Below are 19,643 nucleotides of genomic sequence, written 5' to 3' on the forward strand. Positions count from 1 at the left end.
TGACGTGTAACGTCTTCAGTAATCTACTGTAAGCTGAAGTTTACTGTACGAGGCACCCGCCTGTGAAGAGAAACACTCCAATTCCCAAAATGCAACGGGGTATACTATAACGTGACTGGGAAATCCGGTTCCCTCATAGAGAGCAGTGTTATGCTGCTGCACAAAAGTGCATTTATCTCCTAATTAGTCCATGGGCCATACGAGTTGTCGGTATCAAAAAGGTGTCAAAGGTTACCATGCATTTTATAAAAGCTCTATATCTGTAGATTATATTTTGGTTTGATAACCCTTTCTTAGACACAGCTAAATTGGTGTTATCAGCCGCTAGAGTTGGTGTCCCATTAACTTTACATTACAGGGACAAAAAACAAAAAATGAATCTGTTTTAAGTAGCATATGAGGGGTCAAACTAGGGGGTTTTCATGATGCTGAATCCATTGCAAGCATCTGTTTTGCACAAAAAACATTCCTTGGGCTAAAAACTGTCCCACAAGACTATGGTTTAGTGATGAAAAGTGATGAGTCATCACTTTTCACACTTTTGTGGGGGGCGTTTTAGCCCCACGGATGTCTTTCGTGCAAAACAGATGCTTGCAATGGATTCAGAATCATGAAAACCCCTTAGTTGGACCCCTCTTATGCTACTTAAAGCAGATACATTTTTAGCTTTTTTTTCCTGTATTGTAAAGTTAATGGGACACCAACTCTAGCGGCTGATAACACCAATTTAGCAGTGTCTAAGAAAGGTTTATCATACCAAAATATAATCTACAGATATAGAGCTTTTATAAAATGCATGGTAACCTTTGCCACCTTTTTGATACCGACAACTCGTATGGCCCATGGACTAAATCTAACTTTTAAATCACATTCATGTTTAAAACGCGGCCTTCTCTAACGGCATACTCAGATTACATTTACTCGGATTACCTTTTCCCGGGAGCTGCAGAAAGAGGCAAAATGGTGGGTTTCCATGACAACTGCCGATTCAATCTAACATATAATTCACCAAATGTCTGAGTGAGTGTCTGAGTGAGTGTCTGAAACAGCGTTTCTCCTCAGTGGCTGGAGCAATTGATCTGAAATCGCATCACCATTAGCATATGAACACACCTGACATAACTGTGAAGCCCGTTTGTCACTTTCACAAATTGGCCTCATGGTGGCGCTATAACAGTCCACTTTACGTTTCGGCCTGTAACTCTTGAACCGTAGGTCGGAACATTAAAATTCTTTTTTCCCTGGATTCCTTGGGTCAATACGCATCTCCCGATATAGGCCCCGCCCATTTGCGTCAGGATAGATTTTCCGCCATTTTGAATTTTCTCCAAAACACACTTTTTGCTCCTTTTCCTACATATTTTCTTCAAATGTCACGAAAATGGGTACACATGATCTCTGAACCCATGCAATGAACATAGTCATTTCGGAGCTCATATCTTTGAACGGGTAAGGACTAGTCTTGAATAATCCTGGGCACCCGATGTTTTCAGTAAAACTATCAATAGAGCAATGTATAAATACTGTTACAAGCAAAAGTCCGGAATTCAAAATTTACCATGGTAAAAGTACAAAGGTAGGCTTATTGGTATAGGGTTAGGTAAGTACAAAAGTAAAAGTACTCGTTATGCAGAATTCCCTATTTCAAATGTATAAAATGGATACAAATCTGTTGAAAATAGCAAATCTACAAGCTTACAAATGTGAGCTTGTAGATCGGCTATTTTCAAATTGACAAAATGTAGGCCATATGAGGCTGAAGTGGTTAATGTATGTTTTGTAATAATAATATAAATCTATAAAGTAACCCAGTAACTAAGTTTTAATAGTTGTAGTGCAGTAAATGTACAATATCTGCCTCTGAGATGTAGTGGAGTTGAAGTAAAAGTATTAAAATTTGGAAATACTTCAGCAAAGTAAAAGTACCTAAAATGTGTACTTAAAGGGATATTCCACTTTCAAAAAAACTTTTTGTTTCCATTTTCCCAAAGAATTATTAAAAATACATGAAAAACGTTATGGAAAAAACACGGCCTGCTCACGTATTAGGAGGGTAGTATGAGTCACCAGAAAAAATATTGGGTGTTTTTAATGAATCTATCATGGTTAAAATGGAGTTTGAAGTTACAATGAGTGTGTGTGGGGAGAGGCCCTGGGGCCTGGACGTGCCGGAGGGCCAGATAACATTTACATCAAATATCTAAATACTGAATGAAGAAAATTAAAAACTGTTCAGGATGTTCACACAAGCCTGATTAGACCATACAATGACAAAAAGTTTTTTTGAAAGTGGAATATCCCTTTAAGTACAGTACTTGAGTAAATGTACTTACACCACTTGGTGTGAGTGTGATGGTGTTTACTCACCTTCATTCATTCCTCCACTAAAAGAAGCAGTGGTGGAAAAAGTACTCACATTTTTTTGTTACTTAAAAGTATCAATACTCTAATGTAGGAATACTCTGTTACAAGTAAAAGTCCGGTATTCAAAATTAACTATATCAAAATATATGATAAGTGCTACTAGTAGAAAATAAATACTCATTATGCAGAATGTCCCATTTCACAAGTTTTCAAATGCATAACATATTTGCCTGTGTGTGTGTGTGTGTGTGTGTGTGTGTGTGTGTGTGTGTGTGTGTGTGTGTGTGTGTGTGTGCGTGTGTGTGTGTGTGTGTGTGTGTGTGTGTGTGTGTGTGTGTGTGTGTGTGTGTGTGTGTGTGTGTGTGTGTGTGTGTGTGTGTGTGTGTGTGTGTGTGTGTGTGTGTGTGTGTGTGTGCGCGCGCACGTGCACTTGTGTCAACAGTGGGCAGAAACCAAAAGGAGGTAAACCAGGCGATTCTCCAGGCTCCTTAAGCCGAAGTAAAGAGGTAGGAACCCAGGAACACGTCTTCATGTAACTCTGAGAGTGAACACATTGTGCATACAGCAACGTATGGGACAAATAGTAGCACTTTAACTTTAAGAATGGCCCCATGGTCGTGAAGAGACTGTCTATCATCTTAGTGCGAGCTATGTCAGATTTCACACGGAAGTGGTGTCCTCTTTGGCGTTTGGGCAGTGACCTGACACGTTGTGAAGCTAGTACGCAGCATATCATGTCTTATAAGGTGTAGTAGTCACAGTTGGTACTGCTATGAATAAATGCTAGATCAGGGGTTCCCAAACTTTCCCCCAAGTAGCTAGATAGATAGATAGATACCTTTATTATCCCAAGGGTTAGGAAAATCATTTGCCCAGAGGCAGCATAGCAGTATAAGGTTATTTACAAAGTTACAGAGAAGTAAGAAAAAGATAAAAGAAAAACAAGAACAGAGTACAGTAAAGAGCAAGGTACATCAAGAGAGGGAACGAATAATATATAAATATATATATATATACTAGTGGTGTCCAACGATTAAATATTTTAATCGCGATTAATCGCATGATTTATGTAGTTAATCGCGCGATTAATCGCAAATAAGTCATCAGCTTTTATCAGGTCACAATGTAACTTAGAGGGATATCTTTCAAGTCTTTCGTGGCCCTATTAACTTGGGAGTGGAAATATTTGCTGGATTTATGCAAAAGTATGTCAATCTTTTATTCGAAATCAATTAAAAACGTAATAAATCATAATGGTATTGCATTAAACAGACTGCAGCTGATGAGTATATGATCTGCTAAATTGACTGTTGTGTCCACCTTTATGCTTTATTTACTGTATACTTGGTATTTTTTGTTACATCAACAGGGATGGAACTTGTAGCCAATATAGCCGATATCGTAGCCAATGTTTGTAAATATGCGATTAATTGCGATTAAAATAATTAATCGCGATTAACATAACGGTGAGTTAATTGCGATTAATTTAGTTAACTCGGACAGCACTAATATATACATGAAGTGTCCTTAAGCACAACTATCAAAATAGTACAGTCCAAATCAAAAGTGACCATAGCAGTCAATGCTAGTTAGTGCAAGTATCTCACTGTCATGTCAAACACAAGCAAAAATACCCAAAACTACTAACACAACCTAATAGTGCAGTGTCAAAAGTCAGTGTGGAAAAAAAAACAACTGAAAGGAAAATAAACTAGAAAGGGTGTCACAGCCAGACGCACTTGAGCACCCTCCTATAGCCTCTGGCTGCGACCCCGCTATTGTGAAATGGCTTAAAAAAAAGAATGGAAAAATAATGTATACTTTATGTCCATGAACACATTACACAACATTACAACATGTCATCATCTCCTCTATGAAATTGGTCTCATGTCTCATTGCCAGTTCTTAAAGTTATTGTATTTCTAGTTTGGCTCCCAAAGCCTTCTTTGTCTTAGTGTTTCTGATTCTGTCTATGTTTGTAATGGCCAGTGAAGGCTCCTCCTGCTGTTGCTTGCATTTGGGTCCAGGCCCCGTTCACAACTGTGACAGGAAGTCAAAGGCCCTCAGATCCGTTTGAAAATGCAGAGATATATTAATAACATCATCATTGTGATGTCATTGATACGCCAGAAATAAATGATAAAAGATTGGTGCATGCATGCTTTTTGATGCCTTGTCAAGACTGATGTCATCGGCCTTGCCTTGCTAACTAAAGGACTTCAATACCCATCATGCCTCTCTCTCTCACGGGGTGGGGCCACGAGGGGATCATCGGGAAGCTCCTCCTCCGCGCCGAGATGGTGGCTCCTTTGGCATTGCTGTTGATCCTGGCCTCTGCGGTCCGTGCCGTTCTGTTTGGGTCCAGTTTAGCAGCTTTGATCGCACACAGTGTGGAGGTGGTTTCTCCTCTGAACGCCTGGAAGAGAGTGGCGGAAGGTCTGGCTCTGCTCGACCTGGGATTATCACCCTACTCTGGAGAGGCGGTCCACGAGACCCCTCTCATCCTCTGCCTCTTCCACTTTGTCCTGGATTATGCAGAGATCACGCTTATGATGGCCGATGGGATCACTGCTGTGGCTCTCTTCCTAGCAGCAAAGGACTTCAATGAACAAGCATCCCGAAAGCAGAAATATGCCCTGGAAGAGGAACGCTGCGCTGTAGACTCCGTGGAGCTCCCCAGAAGCCCTGGTGAAATTAATCACATCCCGCTACAAGTAGCCCTGGTCTACCTCTTGAACCCATTCACCATCCTGTCCTGCGTTGCCAAGTCGACCTGTGGCCTAAACAACGCTGTCACTGCGCTCTACATCCTCACCACCCTTAAAGGAAATGCCCTGCTGAGCGCCACATTCCTGGCCCTCGCCACGTATCAGTCCATCTACCCAGTGGTGCTGTTTGCCCCGGCGTTGCTGTACCTCCTCCAGCGCCAGTGCATCCCAGTAGACGTTCACGGGTCCAGTTTCTGGTGTTTCCTACTGTGGTATTCCTCCATGTACCTGGGCAGCCTGCTGGTCCTGATGGGCCTGTCCTTCTGCCTGCTGGGGTCCTGGGACTTCCTGCTGTCCGTCTACGGATTCATCCTGTCCGTCCCGGACCTGACTCCGAACATCGGCCTGTTCTGGTACTTCTTCTCGGAGACGTTCGAGACGTTCCGTCTCTTCTTCCTGTGCGCGTTCCAGATCAACGCCTTCCTCTACGCCGCCCCTCTGTCCATCAAGCTCCAGGAGCATCCGGTGTTTCTGATGTTCATGCTGATAGCGCTGGCGTCCATCTTTAAGTCCTACCCTACGGTAGGAGACGTGGCTCTCTACCTGGCCTTGCTCCCCATGTGGAGTCACCTGCAGCCGTTCCTGAGGAACGTCTTCCCGGTGTGCTGCGTGCTGCTGGCCTGCACCGCCCTGTTCCCCGTCTTCTGGCACCTCTGGATCTACGCGGGCACTGCCAACCCTAACTTCTACTACGCCATCACTCTGCTGTTCAACATGGCACAGATCCTGCTGGTGGAAGATTATTTCTATGCGCACCTGAGGAGAGAGTATCACCTGACACACGGGCGGACAGTACCTCTCACTCCACAGACAGACACTGTTGAGCAACAGGACAATCCTCCTACTATTACCTAGTTTACACTGTTATTTTGAAGTCCTAGCACCCTGGAGGACTTATATTTTGAACTGGAATTGGCATAAACTCACTTCCGTGCCTTTTTTTTTCTTAATGGGAACTGCAATGAGCTGTAGTCAGAAGTGTCGGGACAGGAGACTTGGGGAACAGAACTCTGGACTGATATTGTGGTTTTTGGGGGAATGCAACAGGGTGGGGGCTGCGTGGGACTGTCCCTCTCGTGGTGGGCGGCGCAACTATAGCCAGATTCAGACTGACGGTGGTGTGTGCCCCTCTCTTTGTTGTCTCCTTTGGAGAGTCGTTAGACCACCAATTCCAGAGTTTTTACAGATAGTCTGTTTAAAAAAAAAACATTATTTTTTTTTTAATGTTTGAGAATATTAAACTATATGCAAACAAAGAGTTTGGTGTACCTCCCAGGTCTGAACTGTTTACCTGGTGTCATCTCTGGGCCTAAACTATCAGTGTGTTCAAATGCAACTGTCTTTGAGCTGAGTTAACACTAGGGAGTTCGCTACATGTAAATGGAGATCTTTTGTTTTGAAAAATATATTATTAAATACTGTTATATTATGGGTTGGTTATGAAAGGGGTGGTGTTATCTTTGGTAAATGAAGTAATGAATGCAAATTGTGGAAAGATCAGAAAACCTGCCTACCAGTGACCACATCGACAAGCTAATAGCTGCTTTCTATTCCTGGAAAGTTAGCATGCTACAATGGAAGCCATTGTTCTTGCGTTAATATAAAATAAAAATAAAATGTTGAAAAAAAAAAAAGAAACTGTCTAATGATGATTCATAAAATAATTACCATATTATTTGATTATATTATGGTTTTTACCATATTATCATGAGCATTAGTGAGGACAAATTATTTGAAGATCGTCCTTTAACAAAATAATTTAAAAAAGAGACTTTTTGGAGGAAAAACATCATCATAAAAAAAATGAGAAAAAATAGACTTTTTGGAGGAAGAACAAGGCAACATTACTAATGCGGGAGAACGGGTATGGCAACAGAAGGCAGAGTGGAAGGGGGGGCTAGTTAGGGGTGGGTGGGTTTGATTGTTTTATCAGTTAAATTAAACTGCAGCACCCAAGCCTCATGTTTTACACAAACCCGGGTAGGATCCACTCCTTGCCTTCCTGTCAAACAAAAACTCAACTTCAGAATACTGCTCACCACTTACAAGGCACCTAACAACCTGTCTCCCCCCTACCTCTTCGACATCCTCCACCCTTAAGTCCCCTCCCACTCCATCAGGTCTGGTGACACCAGCCACCTGGTGGTCTCCAGGACCAAGCGGGTGCGTAACGTTGTTTCGACACGCATTACTGCAACGTTACGTTCGTAACCCTATCTATAGCCACGTAGTTGGAGTAATGAGACAGATGTCGGACTGATGTATTCCTCCCTGACCAAGCACAGAACCTTGGGCCTTTTTTCTTGCCCCCTCCCTGTGGAATGCACCCCCAAACATAACGAAGCCCATTCGTAATGGTCTCCATAATGAATGGGCCATTCCCATTCTTCAAAACTGCTCTCAAAATCCGACTCTCCCCCGTTAACCGCTCACCCCTCTTGTTCCATTGTTTTGATAGTTTTTACTCGTAGACTTTTTTTTCCTAATAAACTTGATTATTTTTTTGTTTGTTTTCTCCCTCCCCATGTAAAGCGACTTTTCGAGAAGCGCAATACAAGTCTGTCTGAGATATTATAATCAGCTGGGTGAAGCTAGAAACTGAATTGGCGCCACGGGATTAACCAAGCTTCCCTTCCCGAATGCATATCCAACTGGGGCTCCTTGACATGGAAAAGGTTGAGAATCAATGCGCGTTCAGTAGCTGTTTTTAGAGCCCATTGTAGGGGTGATGTTTTGGGTTAGTGGGCCATTCACAGCTGTCCGCAATCAGAGATTGTGATCTTCTTCGTGGTCTTCCCGTTGGGGGATCCGTAGCTCTCCACCTTCTTCAAAACATCGAGCCCCTCCACCACATTCCCGAACACCACATGCTTCCCATTCAGCCAGCCAGTCTTCTCGGTACAGATGAAGAACTGCGACCCGTTGGTGTGTGGTCCGGCGTTGGCCATGGACAGGATGCCGGGGCCGGTGTGAGTCAGAGTGAAGTTCTCGTCTGCAAACTTGAGACCGTAGATGGACTTGCCGCCGGTCCCGTCGTGTTGGGTGAAGTCTCCGCCCTGGCACATGAAGCTGGGGATGACGCGGTGGAAGGTGGAGCCCTTGTAGCCGAAGCTCTTCTCCCCGGTACACAGCGCGCGGAAGTTCTCGGCCGTCTTGGGGACCACGTCGGCGCGCAGCTCCATGACAATCCGGCCCAAGGCGGTGCTGCCGGCGCTGATGTCAAAGAAGACTCTTGGTTTGGACATGGTGGGATGTGAGGATTATTTTAGGTTGAGACGGTTATAGTTGATCACTGAATGCGTTAACCTGTGCTTAAACTATTATCCTGTGTCTTTCTGTGACTTTTATATGGTGTTACTGTGATGAAGTGATGATATCAGTCATCTCCACGGCACGTCAGCAGGGGACATCCATATTTGGACCTAGCAGAGTGCGCAAATACTGTGCTCAGTAACCAATCAGGGAGCAGCGTTCTTGATGACATCACCACCAAAAAGTGCAACCTGATTTACTTGCGCGCTCTGCTGGCGCACAAGTAGGTCATATATGGCCAGGAGTGCACAAGGTGCAAGCTGGAACCTCGACTTGCGCACCAAAATTGGTGCCCAAATGTGGAAGAAGAGGGTACTTCCTGGAAGAAGAGGGTACTTCCTGGAAGAAGAGGGTACTTCCTGGAAGAAGAAGGTACTTTCTGGAAGAAGTGTTGATTCTCAAAGGCGGAAGACTTGAGCACAGAGCAGGCGCACTAGTGTTTCAAACGGTAGAGGCACAGTATAGCAGAAGTCTTGCAATCCCAGATTTTACCATCAGGCGGCGGCAGCATCTTCACTGTACTACCGCGTTCTGGGGCTTGATTGGGACATATGCATAGATGGCATGACCTTTTTTACAAGAACGTTCCTCCGCACACGTTAAACCCTCCCAATGAAACTCCTCACCTGACATGAAGTCATCATGTGTATCGGAGGACACACACACACACACACACACAATGCAATGCCAACTTTTCCCAATATCTTGTTATTGGCAAGTTGGAAACATATACTGTTCCTGGCATAATGATGATAGCATCAAGGTCGATGTGCAGTGGTTCCCAGACTTTTCAGGTGGAGACCCAAAAGATAGATTAGATGTTTGCCCGGGACCCAAACTAGAGAAAACAGCAGATCTACAAGCTCACAGCTCATTTGCTCACTTTTTTTTTTTTTACGTTTTGATTAAAAACAAAACGAAAATTAAGGGAAAATGTGTCCGTGACCCACAGACAGGTCCCGACCGAGTGTTTGAGAACCAGTGTGTTAAGGGAAGATGGAATGGAGCTAGATCGCGCCGCTAACCACGTGCAATCCACGTATTTGTGGGTGTGTTTGTATTTCAGGAGGACAAGCCCAAAGACCTCTTTGTGCCGGTGAGCACGCTGGAGGACACGCAGGCCATCCGCGCCGTAGCCTTCCACCCGTCAGGAGCGCTGTACGCCGTGGGCTCCAACACCAAGACCCTGCGCGTGTGTGCTTACCCAGAAACACTGGACACCAGGTACACAAGACCCTGCGCGTGTGTGCTTACCCAGAAACACTGGACACCAGGTACACGCCCAGAGCGAGCAAGGTGGTCGGCTAGGAGCTAGGAGCTAGGACTGGCGAAACATGTTCGCTGACTACCTTTTTTTATTGACGAAAAAAGAATAAAAACTAAAGCTACGTTTAAGACTACACATATTGACAATTTTGTCAACAAATTAAAAACTAGACTAAAATGTTAGGGAGGGAAGAGATCCAGTAGAACTAAAAGACAAGTCTTTTTACAGTATGTTTGGTTGCGCCATGAAAATAGCAGATGTACAAGCTGCGACGTGTTGTGAGCTTGTAGACGGCTATTTTCAGCATGCAACAAAGTGTAAAAATACATTTTTGTCGACAAAATCAGCTGTAGATTTAGTCAACTAAAATCTTATATTTAGTCGACTAAAGCTAGACTAAAACGAAAACATTTCAGGTAATTAAAATATGACTAAAACTAAATGAAATGTTACTCAAAAGACTATGACTAAAACTAAAATCAATCAACAACGTATGCTGCAGCCATACGTTCTCATCCCATACTATGTATGTATGTATGGTGTGCATACTAGTACACCAGCTGACATCACTTGTACTTCTCTGGATAAGAGTGTCTGCTAAATCGGGGGTTGTAAACTGCTATGCATTAAGCCACGGACCGCCATTCACTCCGAGCGGGTCCATTTGGTTCCTAACTATCAGTCATTAAGCTGGGACGCGCTGGAACCACCTCAAGGACCCAGACCCTACTTTGAGAACCACTGTGCTAAATGCCTAAATTGTAAAGGGATTATAATTGTATGTACCAGCTCATCTACTCAGAAAGTTTACAAAACACAGGTTCACTTTGGTGAGGAAACAATCTCTGACCGAATAAAATAGTGAATAAAGTAATGAATAAAGAAGATACAAGTCTAATATCAGCATGGCTTCCATGTTAGTCTCATGTGATCTATGATGTCAGACATCTATGATCAATCAGACTTTTTTCTCTTTTTATTGTTGATTACCTTTAGTCTAGCACTCAGCCTAAATGGCTCTGGATGTGCATGGCCTTTATGGCTATTTATCAGCTTGTGTTCCCAGACATCTATGATCTCCATATTTGGGAAATGTTTAGTTTTAGCATTTAGCATTTTCCCATTCAAGTCAATGGAGAAAATTAATTCACTAATAAATTAATATAAATTAAACTATATAACATATCTCTGAGCAAAATACAAGCACACGATTCCAGATGAAGCCGGTTCGATTTGACATATGGCCCAAGTGTGTGCCACCAAAACTGTGGGAGGAGTAGCACTGCAAAATAAAGTCGGAAGAGTACTATAGTCTGGCAACCACCCAAATAAGAAGTGATTCTCTCTTTTCTTCCTGCCATCAGCGGGTCAAGTCCGCCCAAGCAGCCAGTGGTCCGCTTCAAGAGGAACAAACATCACAAGGGCTCCATCTACTGTGTGGCCTGGAGCCACTGTGGACAGCTGCTGGCCACCGGCTCCAATGACAAATACGTCAAAGTGCTGCCTTTCAGTGCTGAGACCTGCAACGCCACAGGTACGCATCCTGACACGTCCCAACAGGTGTGGGGGGTGGGAGTCAGCCAGGAGCAATAACAGTAGTCCAAATGTATTTACCTTTCTTTATTCAGGGAAGACCATAGTAGTTCAAATGCAAACTGAAAGCGACTTAAATGGGTATATATTATCGTTAATACAATTAATGGTGGAGCCATGGGTGTGTCAATATGCAGTCATAGACAGCAGTCATCAGTATTGTCAATGCACAGTGTATCGCCTAAATCTAAAACAACCATTTAACTTTAGAATTACTTGGTTCCACATTGTTTTAGAATGGTATCTATTTCATAAAGAATTGTACTTATTACTTTCGTTTTACCTTCCTTTTTTTATTCAACAATTTCTGCTTGATAACTGGACATTATATGTTGTTTTTTTAATGTCTGCTGAATATTAACTATCAAGCCGCGGAATCAAGGATTGTTCTCTGTGGAATCAGGATTGTTCCCCGCAAAATCAATACTTTTTCTCTGTGGAATCCTGGGGGGACATGTTAAAGGTCTACTTGGGCTACTTGTTCTAAGTGAGAAAAGCAGGCAATCACCATCTCTGCTTCTTGCTTCCCTTGTTCTCCTCCTCCTCAGGCCCGGATCTAGAGTTCAGCATGCACGATGGCACCATCAGGGACCTGGCCTTCATGGAGGGTCCAGAGAGCGGAGGAGCCATCCTGATCAGCGCCGGAGCAGGAGACTGTAACATCTACACTACCGACTGTCAGAGAGGACAGGGGCTGCACGCCCTCAGTGGACACACAGGTGAATGGCTTTATTTACTCCTGTATTTTACTTAAAACGCATGGATAGACTATAATATGGACAGCAGACATTTTGGAGAGAAGTTGGGACTCTTCTCACTTCCTTCACAGGTGTTACCAACAATACTAATGTATGGTCAAACAGAGTCAGGGTGCTGATATTGTGCATGTTGGCTCACTGGAAACGCTCACCAGTGAGTCTCAAAATGTGGTTCTTTGGGGGTTCCAAATGAGTGCACTCTGAGTGTACAAATGAGTCCATTTGTAGACTCTCAGAGTTATGGGGGTCCTTGAAATAAAATGGTTTGAGAACCACTGTGCTACATGAAATGGAAAAGAGCCTTCATTTGTATCATTGGTAATACCTTTGAAGGAAGAGAGAAGAGACCCAACCTCTCTCCAATATGGCTGCTGTGCATAGAGCCTATTGTAGGACCATACAGAAACATCACATTTGCTTTTCTAACTCACATTCTTGAGGGAAATACATGAATGCTCAGACACTCATAACTCTGAATAGCTAGAGAATTTCTTTTTTCAATGTTTAATTTTGTTTAACCTATTTAGACCGGGAACACATTATTACATTAACCATTATTTTATGCTTTAGCTATTGAACAAGAATTGACACAGTCAATATATAAGCTGGTCAGATGGGGAAAAAAAAGTTTTTTGAAAAAAAAAAAAAAAAAAGTTTTGGAAAAAAAAGTTTTTTGGAAAAAAAAAGTTTTGAAAAAACTCGGCGTGCTCAAACAGTAATAACTGCGTATTACCTTACTGTACTTTACTGTACTGTATACTGTACCTCACTGTACTGTACTGTACATATTCTGTGTTCTATATCTATGAAGTCTGTGTTCTAGATCTATGAATTTTGTCACTCCCCCCCCCCGTGTATGTGTGTGTGTGTGTGTGTGTGTGTGTGTGTGTGTGTGTGTGTGTGTGTGTGTGTGACTTTTACTTATAACTGAGTACATCTACAGTGCAGTATTGATACTTTTAAGATACTTTTAAAAAAACAAGTGTAAAACATTTGAGTACTTTTTCCAACAGCTACTTTCCCCCATAGCCTGGAGGACTCCTGCTAAGTTTGCAGTTGCCTTAGAGCCTATTACTCTATAAATCTATCTGTGATGTCTGATTGTACTAAAACTAGCATGCTTATTAGGCAGTAGTGGGAAAAGTACTCGCATTCTTTACTTAAGTATCATGCAATACTGCAATGTCAGTGGAAGTCTTGTATTCAAAATGTAGGATACTTGAGTACAAGTATAAAAAGTATTTGTATTAAAATGTACCAAAAGCAGAAAGTACGCATTATGCAGAACTTAATGTAACCAAGGTGTTCAAATAAGTGTATTGATTGTAGGCATTTTCCAAAATCTTGTGGTATTTCACTGCTACATATCGTTCTAAATATATGCTTTCTTGTCATTTAGTACAATGAATGTGTTACCGTGTCTCTAGAAATGTGCTCATTATTGGTGAAGATACTAACTGTAATTCTCAAAGACTCGCATTGGTTCATTCAGCACATCGTTTTTGCTCTGTTTCATTTGATATTAAAATGCAACTCGAATTAATCTACTGTGTGGACACTGATCAGATGACAGGAAGAAGCAGCTCATCAATGAATGTACTTTGTGTTGCTTTTGTAAATTGTGTAGGGTACGATATTTTCATGACTTCACACCAAAGCCCATATCATGGTCATAGAGTTAAATCATTGACAACTTGCATACTCGTTCAGTTCATATGTTAATGCAGATGGTATGCAGATGGTGTGACACATCACCTACTACAGCCTACAACGATGCCCAGGGCAACACTGCATATTGTCTATAAATGGCTCACAGTTTAAATAACGTACGGTTTATTTGGACAATCATCTGTAACAGATGAAGTATAATTAAATACGACGTGATTAACGTTTGTTTGACATCCTCATCACAATTACATTGGATGCATCGCGTTGATTAAAGTGAATGGCTGCTATAGTTTTGCTAGTTTTCATCACCTAATCACCTTCCTTTCATAACCTAATCTCTACGTTTAGAATTGAAAGAAAAATAATGTTAATGTTAGTATGAAGCTAATTATAAAGCTTAAATGGATGATGATGTCAACAATGAGTTGTGAAAATCAAAGAATGATAACCGATCTACAAGCAATCATACAAACATTTTGTACTTTGATGCCAATACTTTTGTACTTTTACTCAAGTATAGACCTCTCTTTTCTTCTGTTTCATTTATCACAAGCAGGCTGGCCACAGGCACCGGCTCAGTGTGAAGGAATGGTGCTCCCTGCTGGACAAAATATTTCATTACAGCAGTACAGGTCTGGCTCCCAATCATGAGCTCGGTGACCATGTGACATGGACAGCCAATCGGCAAATAGGTCCCCTAGGTCCCCTGAATGTCTCAGGACAATGTAATCTGTTTAAAGAGCTGGTCCTGCTGACCAGCTAAAAATAGCAGTTATACGAGCTCACAGCGCGAGCTTCTATGTCAGTGGTTCTTGTATATCTAGAATGACATGATGCAAGTAATGTGGGTATGGGTTCCCATAGTCTCGCGTGGCCAGATTGTTGACTTTGTAAATGCTCCTGTCTAACAGTCTGGGGTAACGTAAGAAGAACGATTCGGGATAAAGCGGAAGTGAAGCCTCCTCCCCACGTTTTTAATATCGGCACATTTATCCTAATATAAGTAAAAATCATCTAAGCATGATTTAGCTTGCTGCCCTGCAGAATTGACATTTTCAAATATATTTTCACGAACGGAAATGCCAGCTTCCATTACTCGCCATTCAGGAGGTGTAGTTCAAGACTCTATATAGCATTCGGAGATTGTGGAATAGTTGTCTGGCTACGCGAGACTAGGGTTCCCATAACTCTGGTGATGAGAAGTGTCATGTGTGTGTGTGTGTGTGTTGTTGCTCTCCAGGTCACATCCTGTCTCTGTTCACGTGGGGAGGCTGGATGATCGCCTCTGGCTCCCAGGACAAGACGGTGCGTTTCTGGGACCTCAGGGTGCCCAGCTGTGTGCGAGTGGTGGGCACTTCCTTCCATGGTTCAGGTAACATTCATTAGCAATGATTTGTTCTCTCGTTGATTTACTGCTTATAATAATACAACTATAATACAACCAGACTACATCATCATTTGTATAGCACTTTTCAAAGTGTTTCACACAATCAAACACATTGAAAAACTTCAACCCAGGACTTACTTTTTATGAATAAAACAACCAATCTGTATGGTAGGGTATGTTAATACAATATAACAGTGGTTGGTTGAAGGTGATCTTCCTACTCTACCACTGAGACATTAAAGGAGCTATAGTCAACTTTTTCTTGAAAAACGGATGCTAAAATAAAAATAATGTTTCGAAAATATTTTATAAAAAAATAAACTTCATATATGTGTTTCTATTTAGAAATGACCACAAAAAGCGTAAAATAATGATAAAATAATCATTTTGGCCATTATCAAACCTAGACATAGACTAGAATGTAAACAAAGTGTCGGCCCTACAATGAAAAAGTTGACTATAGCTCCTTTAAGACCCTGGTGTCCTCTCACCAGTCACCGCATTGGATACTAGAAGCCATACTACCATCTTTATTGTAGTTGGGAGTTTGGGACAACCTTGCAAATTATCCATTTCCGTCATGAGAGGGAGATATTGACCATTGAATGTGTAGAACTGTAGGTAAAAAAATTAAAAAACGTGGATGAACACAAAGAAGTTGAAGCTTGTTTCCGTTCTGGTACACTACAAAAACACTCAACACAGAATATACAAAAACAGAACTACAGTGCAAACATGGTCAAAAACAAGTTGACATTCAGTCTAGGGGTGGGCGATATGGAAAAATACAATATCACAATATTTTCCCAAGCTGTATCACGATACACGATCTTATCACGATTCTTTTTCATAATGGTTTGTATGGTTTACTTAACAGTACAACCACCTACAGTCTAAGGTAACAAAAACTAAAAGAAAAAGGAGTAACAGACTATTTAGAGTCAAAATTATAGACAAAAATGCAGGTTTAAATTAATTCTGCAATGAATCTCCGTATTAACAATTCAACAGGATCTTTTATAAGGCTCCCTCATTGTATCACGATAAGATATCTCTGAAAAGGCATATCGTGGAGACATTGTATCGTATTGTATTTATCACCATATCGCCCACCCATAGTTCAGTCTCTCTTTTCCCCCTCCTCTCTCTCTCTCTCTCTCTCTCTCTCGCAGGCAGTCCAGTGGCCTCGGTGGCGGTGGACCCTAGCGGTCGTCTGCTAGCTACAGGCCAGGAGGACAGTGGCTGCATGCTGTATGACATCAGAGGGGGACGCATGGTGCAGATGTACCGGCCCCACAGCAGCGACGTGCGTTCTGTCAGGTTCTCCCCCGGAGCGCACTACCTGCTCACTGGTTCCTACGACACCAAGGTCATGGTCTCCAACCTCCAAGGTGAGCACAGGCACCTTTTCCATAACCTGACAAACCTGAAGAAATTATAATAAAAAATAAAGAGACAGTTCAGGTTTTTACATTGGAGTTTGAAGTTGAACCTGAGCTATACCTTCTTTAACTGCTTAGGAACTTTAAACTTTGTCATATCTATAATATGACAAATAGTGGAAATATCTAATCTACAAGCTCTCATGTTGTGATGTGACGGGTTGTGAGCTTGTAGAGATGTTATTTTCGCTGTTTCTGAAAACATTTGAGAAAATTGTCTGAAAACACAGACAGCATGGATAATTAAAGGATTTGGTTCAATGTTTGACATTGTATTATCATTATTATTATTGCAACCGTCAGGTCGCAAGTTACTATGAAAACCTCCACCGGCTGTCTGTCCCTCCGTCTGTCCGTCACGTCACGTCACATTTATCTCGGCACTGTTGCCCCTATCCATGCCAAACTTTGCATACACACTCCTTGGCTAGCAAACCACAACCTCCGCCACTGATTTCTCACATGCCCCTCTTCTAGCGCCACCACAAGGTTGCTTTTTGTAGACAACAGGAACCAATGCCACTTATAGGCCAATCTGTGTATACATGCGACCTGATGGTCGATTAGGGAGTCTTACTGTTTAAATATATATATATACACCGGTATATTCATAATAATCCATACGTATGTGATAATAATATATATCATATCATTGAGTTGTAACGTGTAGTGATTTTCCTTGGCAGGTGATCTGACCAAGCCGCTGCCACAGACCGTGGTGGGAGAGCACGGTGACAAGGTCATCCAGTGTCGATGGCACACGCATGACCTGTCCTTCCTGTCGTCCTCTGCTGACCGCACCGTCACGCTCTGGACGCACAAAACCTAACACACACACACACACACACACACAACCTGCCATAAACACCCTGAATCACACATCACAACATCGAATCATGACACACACCACTGTCTGTACACAACTAAACACTCACCCGCACAAATACAACACACACACACACACACACACACACAGTACCGTACATACATCAGTGGCACCTTCGTTCCCATCTGTAGGATAACTAATGGATACATGATAACCCTGTGATGATTCAACAACTTTTGTGGGTTTACTGCTGATTCTCTCTTTGGATTTGTTTCTTTTTATGAAAACCCCTCATGCTGGTTGTTCTTTTCTATTCTTTTCTTTTACTTTTATTCCCAGCGCTGTCACAGTTCCTTCATTTGGAATGATTGTAGGAGTTGATTGCGGACCGATGCTTTACTGCAGTGTAATGTACAACGATGGTGCCTTCCTTTTCCTTGACTTGTTTTCCCATTTTTAACTACACAGCAAAGTGGGACCCTTACAGGTTCATTTTCCTGTTTCATATTAAAGTGTCACTCTGGAATTTTCTGCGTGAGAAAAGAAAAATGCAGGGGCGTCCCGGGTGGCGCACCGTGGAGGGACCGGGGTTTGAATTAGTGATGGGTTGTTCACAAGTGATTCGTTCAAAACAACTAGTTCATGGCCGTGAACGTGAACAAACTCTTACAAGCTGTTACGTTCATGCTTTCATTCATCCCCTCCACCGATACACAGGACGGGAGGGCGGTCTGTACGTGCGACGTAATAAAAACGCTCCCGCGATAGTGTTTTTCATGCTACTGAACGGTGAACGAATCATTTGAACGGATCATTGCCGTGAACGAAATCGTTCGTTCACTGAAATGAAGTGTTTTGCCCACCACTGGTTTGAATTGTCCACGGTGCATCTGGCTTGGCCGGGCGTTCCCAACGAACACAATATTGGTCATGTTCGAGGGTGGGCTCGAACACGTCAATCGCTGGACTAGCGACTCCTAAGACGCTTGGCAGTCCAGCAGGGTGTGGAGCTCAGAGGAATGGCATAATGTTCCTCTCTGCACACGTTGCGTCCTCCCGTGAAACTCTTCGCGGCAGAAACCTCTCATCTCCATATTTTAACTTTTTGTGTTTTTTTCTCATTTGGGAGGAAAATTGGGAATTGGTATAATGACAAAATTGGGAGAAAAAGGGAACCATTTAAAAAAAAAAAGATAGGAAAATGTGATAGTGATTTTTTTCATTTCTTCAGAAGAATAAGGCTACATTCCTCGTTGTTTTGCACAGCGTTTTTGGTACAGCCAGTGTTCTGCTGCTACTGTTTGGAGAAAGTGTTAAGATGAGTTTTTGGCGTAACGTGCAGGTGTACATTTATTTCAGGGGCAGTTTCAGAGATTTCAGGAAGTTGCATCTGTGGAAGTCATAATATAGCCTAGCTAGCTATTGTCATTACAACTACCCCGTGGGATTAACTAATGTCTAACATTTGCATTGATAGCTTTCAGTTTTGTAAATAGGAAACAAATACGGTGTAAATTTGCTCGTCATTTTGTTTTACATGTAAAAATCAGTGTTCAGCGCTCTGAAGCTGGTGCGGTGTCTTGCAATGGCTTGCTTGCAATCGAAGAACCTGTTTTTAATTTGTAATTATCAAGATCAAAGGGAATTAACATTGGGGAATATTAATCCCAGTGTCCTAATATATTTTCTATCACTGATGAACTAAAGCTCTGGTATGCCTATTACTGATGATACATACCTATATCAACACAGTACACTAGGTGGCAGTGTTTCCCCCCATAAGGTTATTATTGAATGCACAATGTAATGAGTCAATGACATCTTAAAAGCACGTTTTGATATCATGATGAAGCCGTGTTTGGAGCGTAAGCATTGCATTACTTTGTTGTCATTTACTTTCGCACTTTGTTTTGACACTCGTTTTACTAATTTGCTAACCAGGAAGCATACTTTTAAGTTGTTAAGCTTTGTTCTTTTACATGCTCATGTACAGAAGATTGTTTTAATCAAAAAGGCCAAACTAATATGTATTTATTTATCCGTTATTGTTTATATGTATGTACAGTTAGGTTGTTTTTGAAATGGTAGTGGCGCCTGTAACGTAGCTTTTCTAATTCTTGTTTTTAAAAAGTGATTAACCACTTGAACCCTATAGTGTCGCTATTCTGGCCATGTCATAATAGCCGAACATTTGGCGAAAACAGCAGACCTACAAGCTCACAACGGGTCGCGATGCGTTTTGAGCTTGCAGATCAGCT

General features: G+C 42.2%; 3 protein-coding genes across 3 annotated transcripts in view; 2 read left to right on the plus strand and 1 right to left on the minus strand.

Annotated features, from left to right (window-relative positions):
- wdr47a (WD repeat domain 47a) overlaps positions 1–17,995 on the plus strand; it is a 39,558-nt gene extending 21,563 nt beyond the window's left edge. Inside the window, exons 11-17 of the mRNA XM_080726149.1 lie at positions 2,807–2,870; positions 9,511–9,668; positions 11,076–11,245; positions 11,853–12,023; positions 14,971–15,102; positions 16,290–16,508; positions 17,246–17,995. Coding sequence (XP_080582275.1) covers positions 2,807–2,870; positions 9,511–9,668; positions 11,076–11,245; positions 11,853–12,023; positions 14,971–15,102; positions 16,290–16,508; positions 17,246–17,388 — 1,057 coding nt within the window. The 3' untranslated portion in view covers positions 17,389–17,995. The remainder of the gene's footprint in view (positions 1–2,806; positions 2,871–9,510; positions 9,669–11,075; positions 11,246–11,852; positions 12,024–14,970; positions 15,103–16,289; positions 16,509–17,245) is intronic.
- Positions 4,662–5,987, plus strand: LOC308286051 (phosphatidylinositol glycan anchor biosynthesis class U protein-like; the record flags this gene model as incomplete). Its single annotated transcript, XM_080727013.1, has 1 exon — positions 4,662–5,987. One exon carries the CDS (start codon positions 4,662–4,664, stop codon positions 5,985–5,987), a length of 1,326 nt encoding a protein of 441 aa, XP_080583139.1.
- Positions 7,883–8,377, minus strand: LOC308285408 (peptidyl-prolyl cis-trans isomerase-like; the record flags this gene model as incomplete). The annotated part of the gene is made up of 1 exon (XM_080726150.1): positions 7,883–8,377. One exon carries the CDS (start codon positions 8,375–8,377, stop codon positions 7,883–7,885), a length of 495 nt encoding a protein of 164 aa, XP_080582276.1.
- Positions 17,996–19,643: the final 1,648 nt, after the last annotated feature.

The sequence above is a fragment of the Nannobrachium achirus genome (assembly GCF_963921795.1).
Source record: "Nannobrachium achirus genome assembly, chromosome: 5".
Taxonomy (NCBI): Eukaryota; Metazoa; Chordata; class Actinopteri; order Myctophiformes; family Myctophidae; genus Nannobrachium; species Nannobrachium achirus.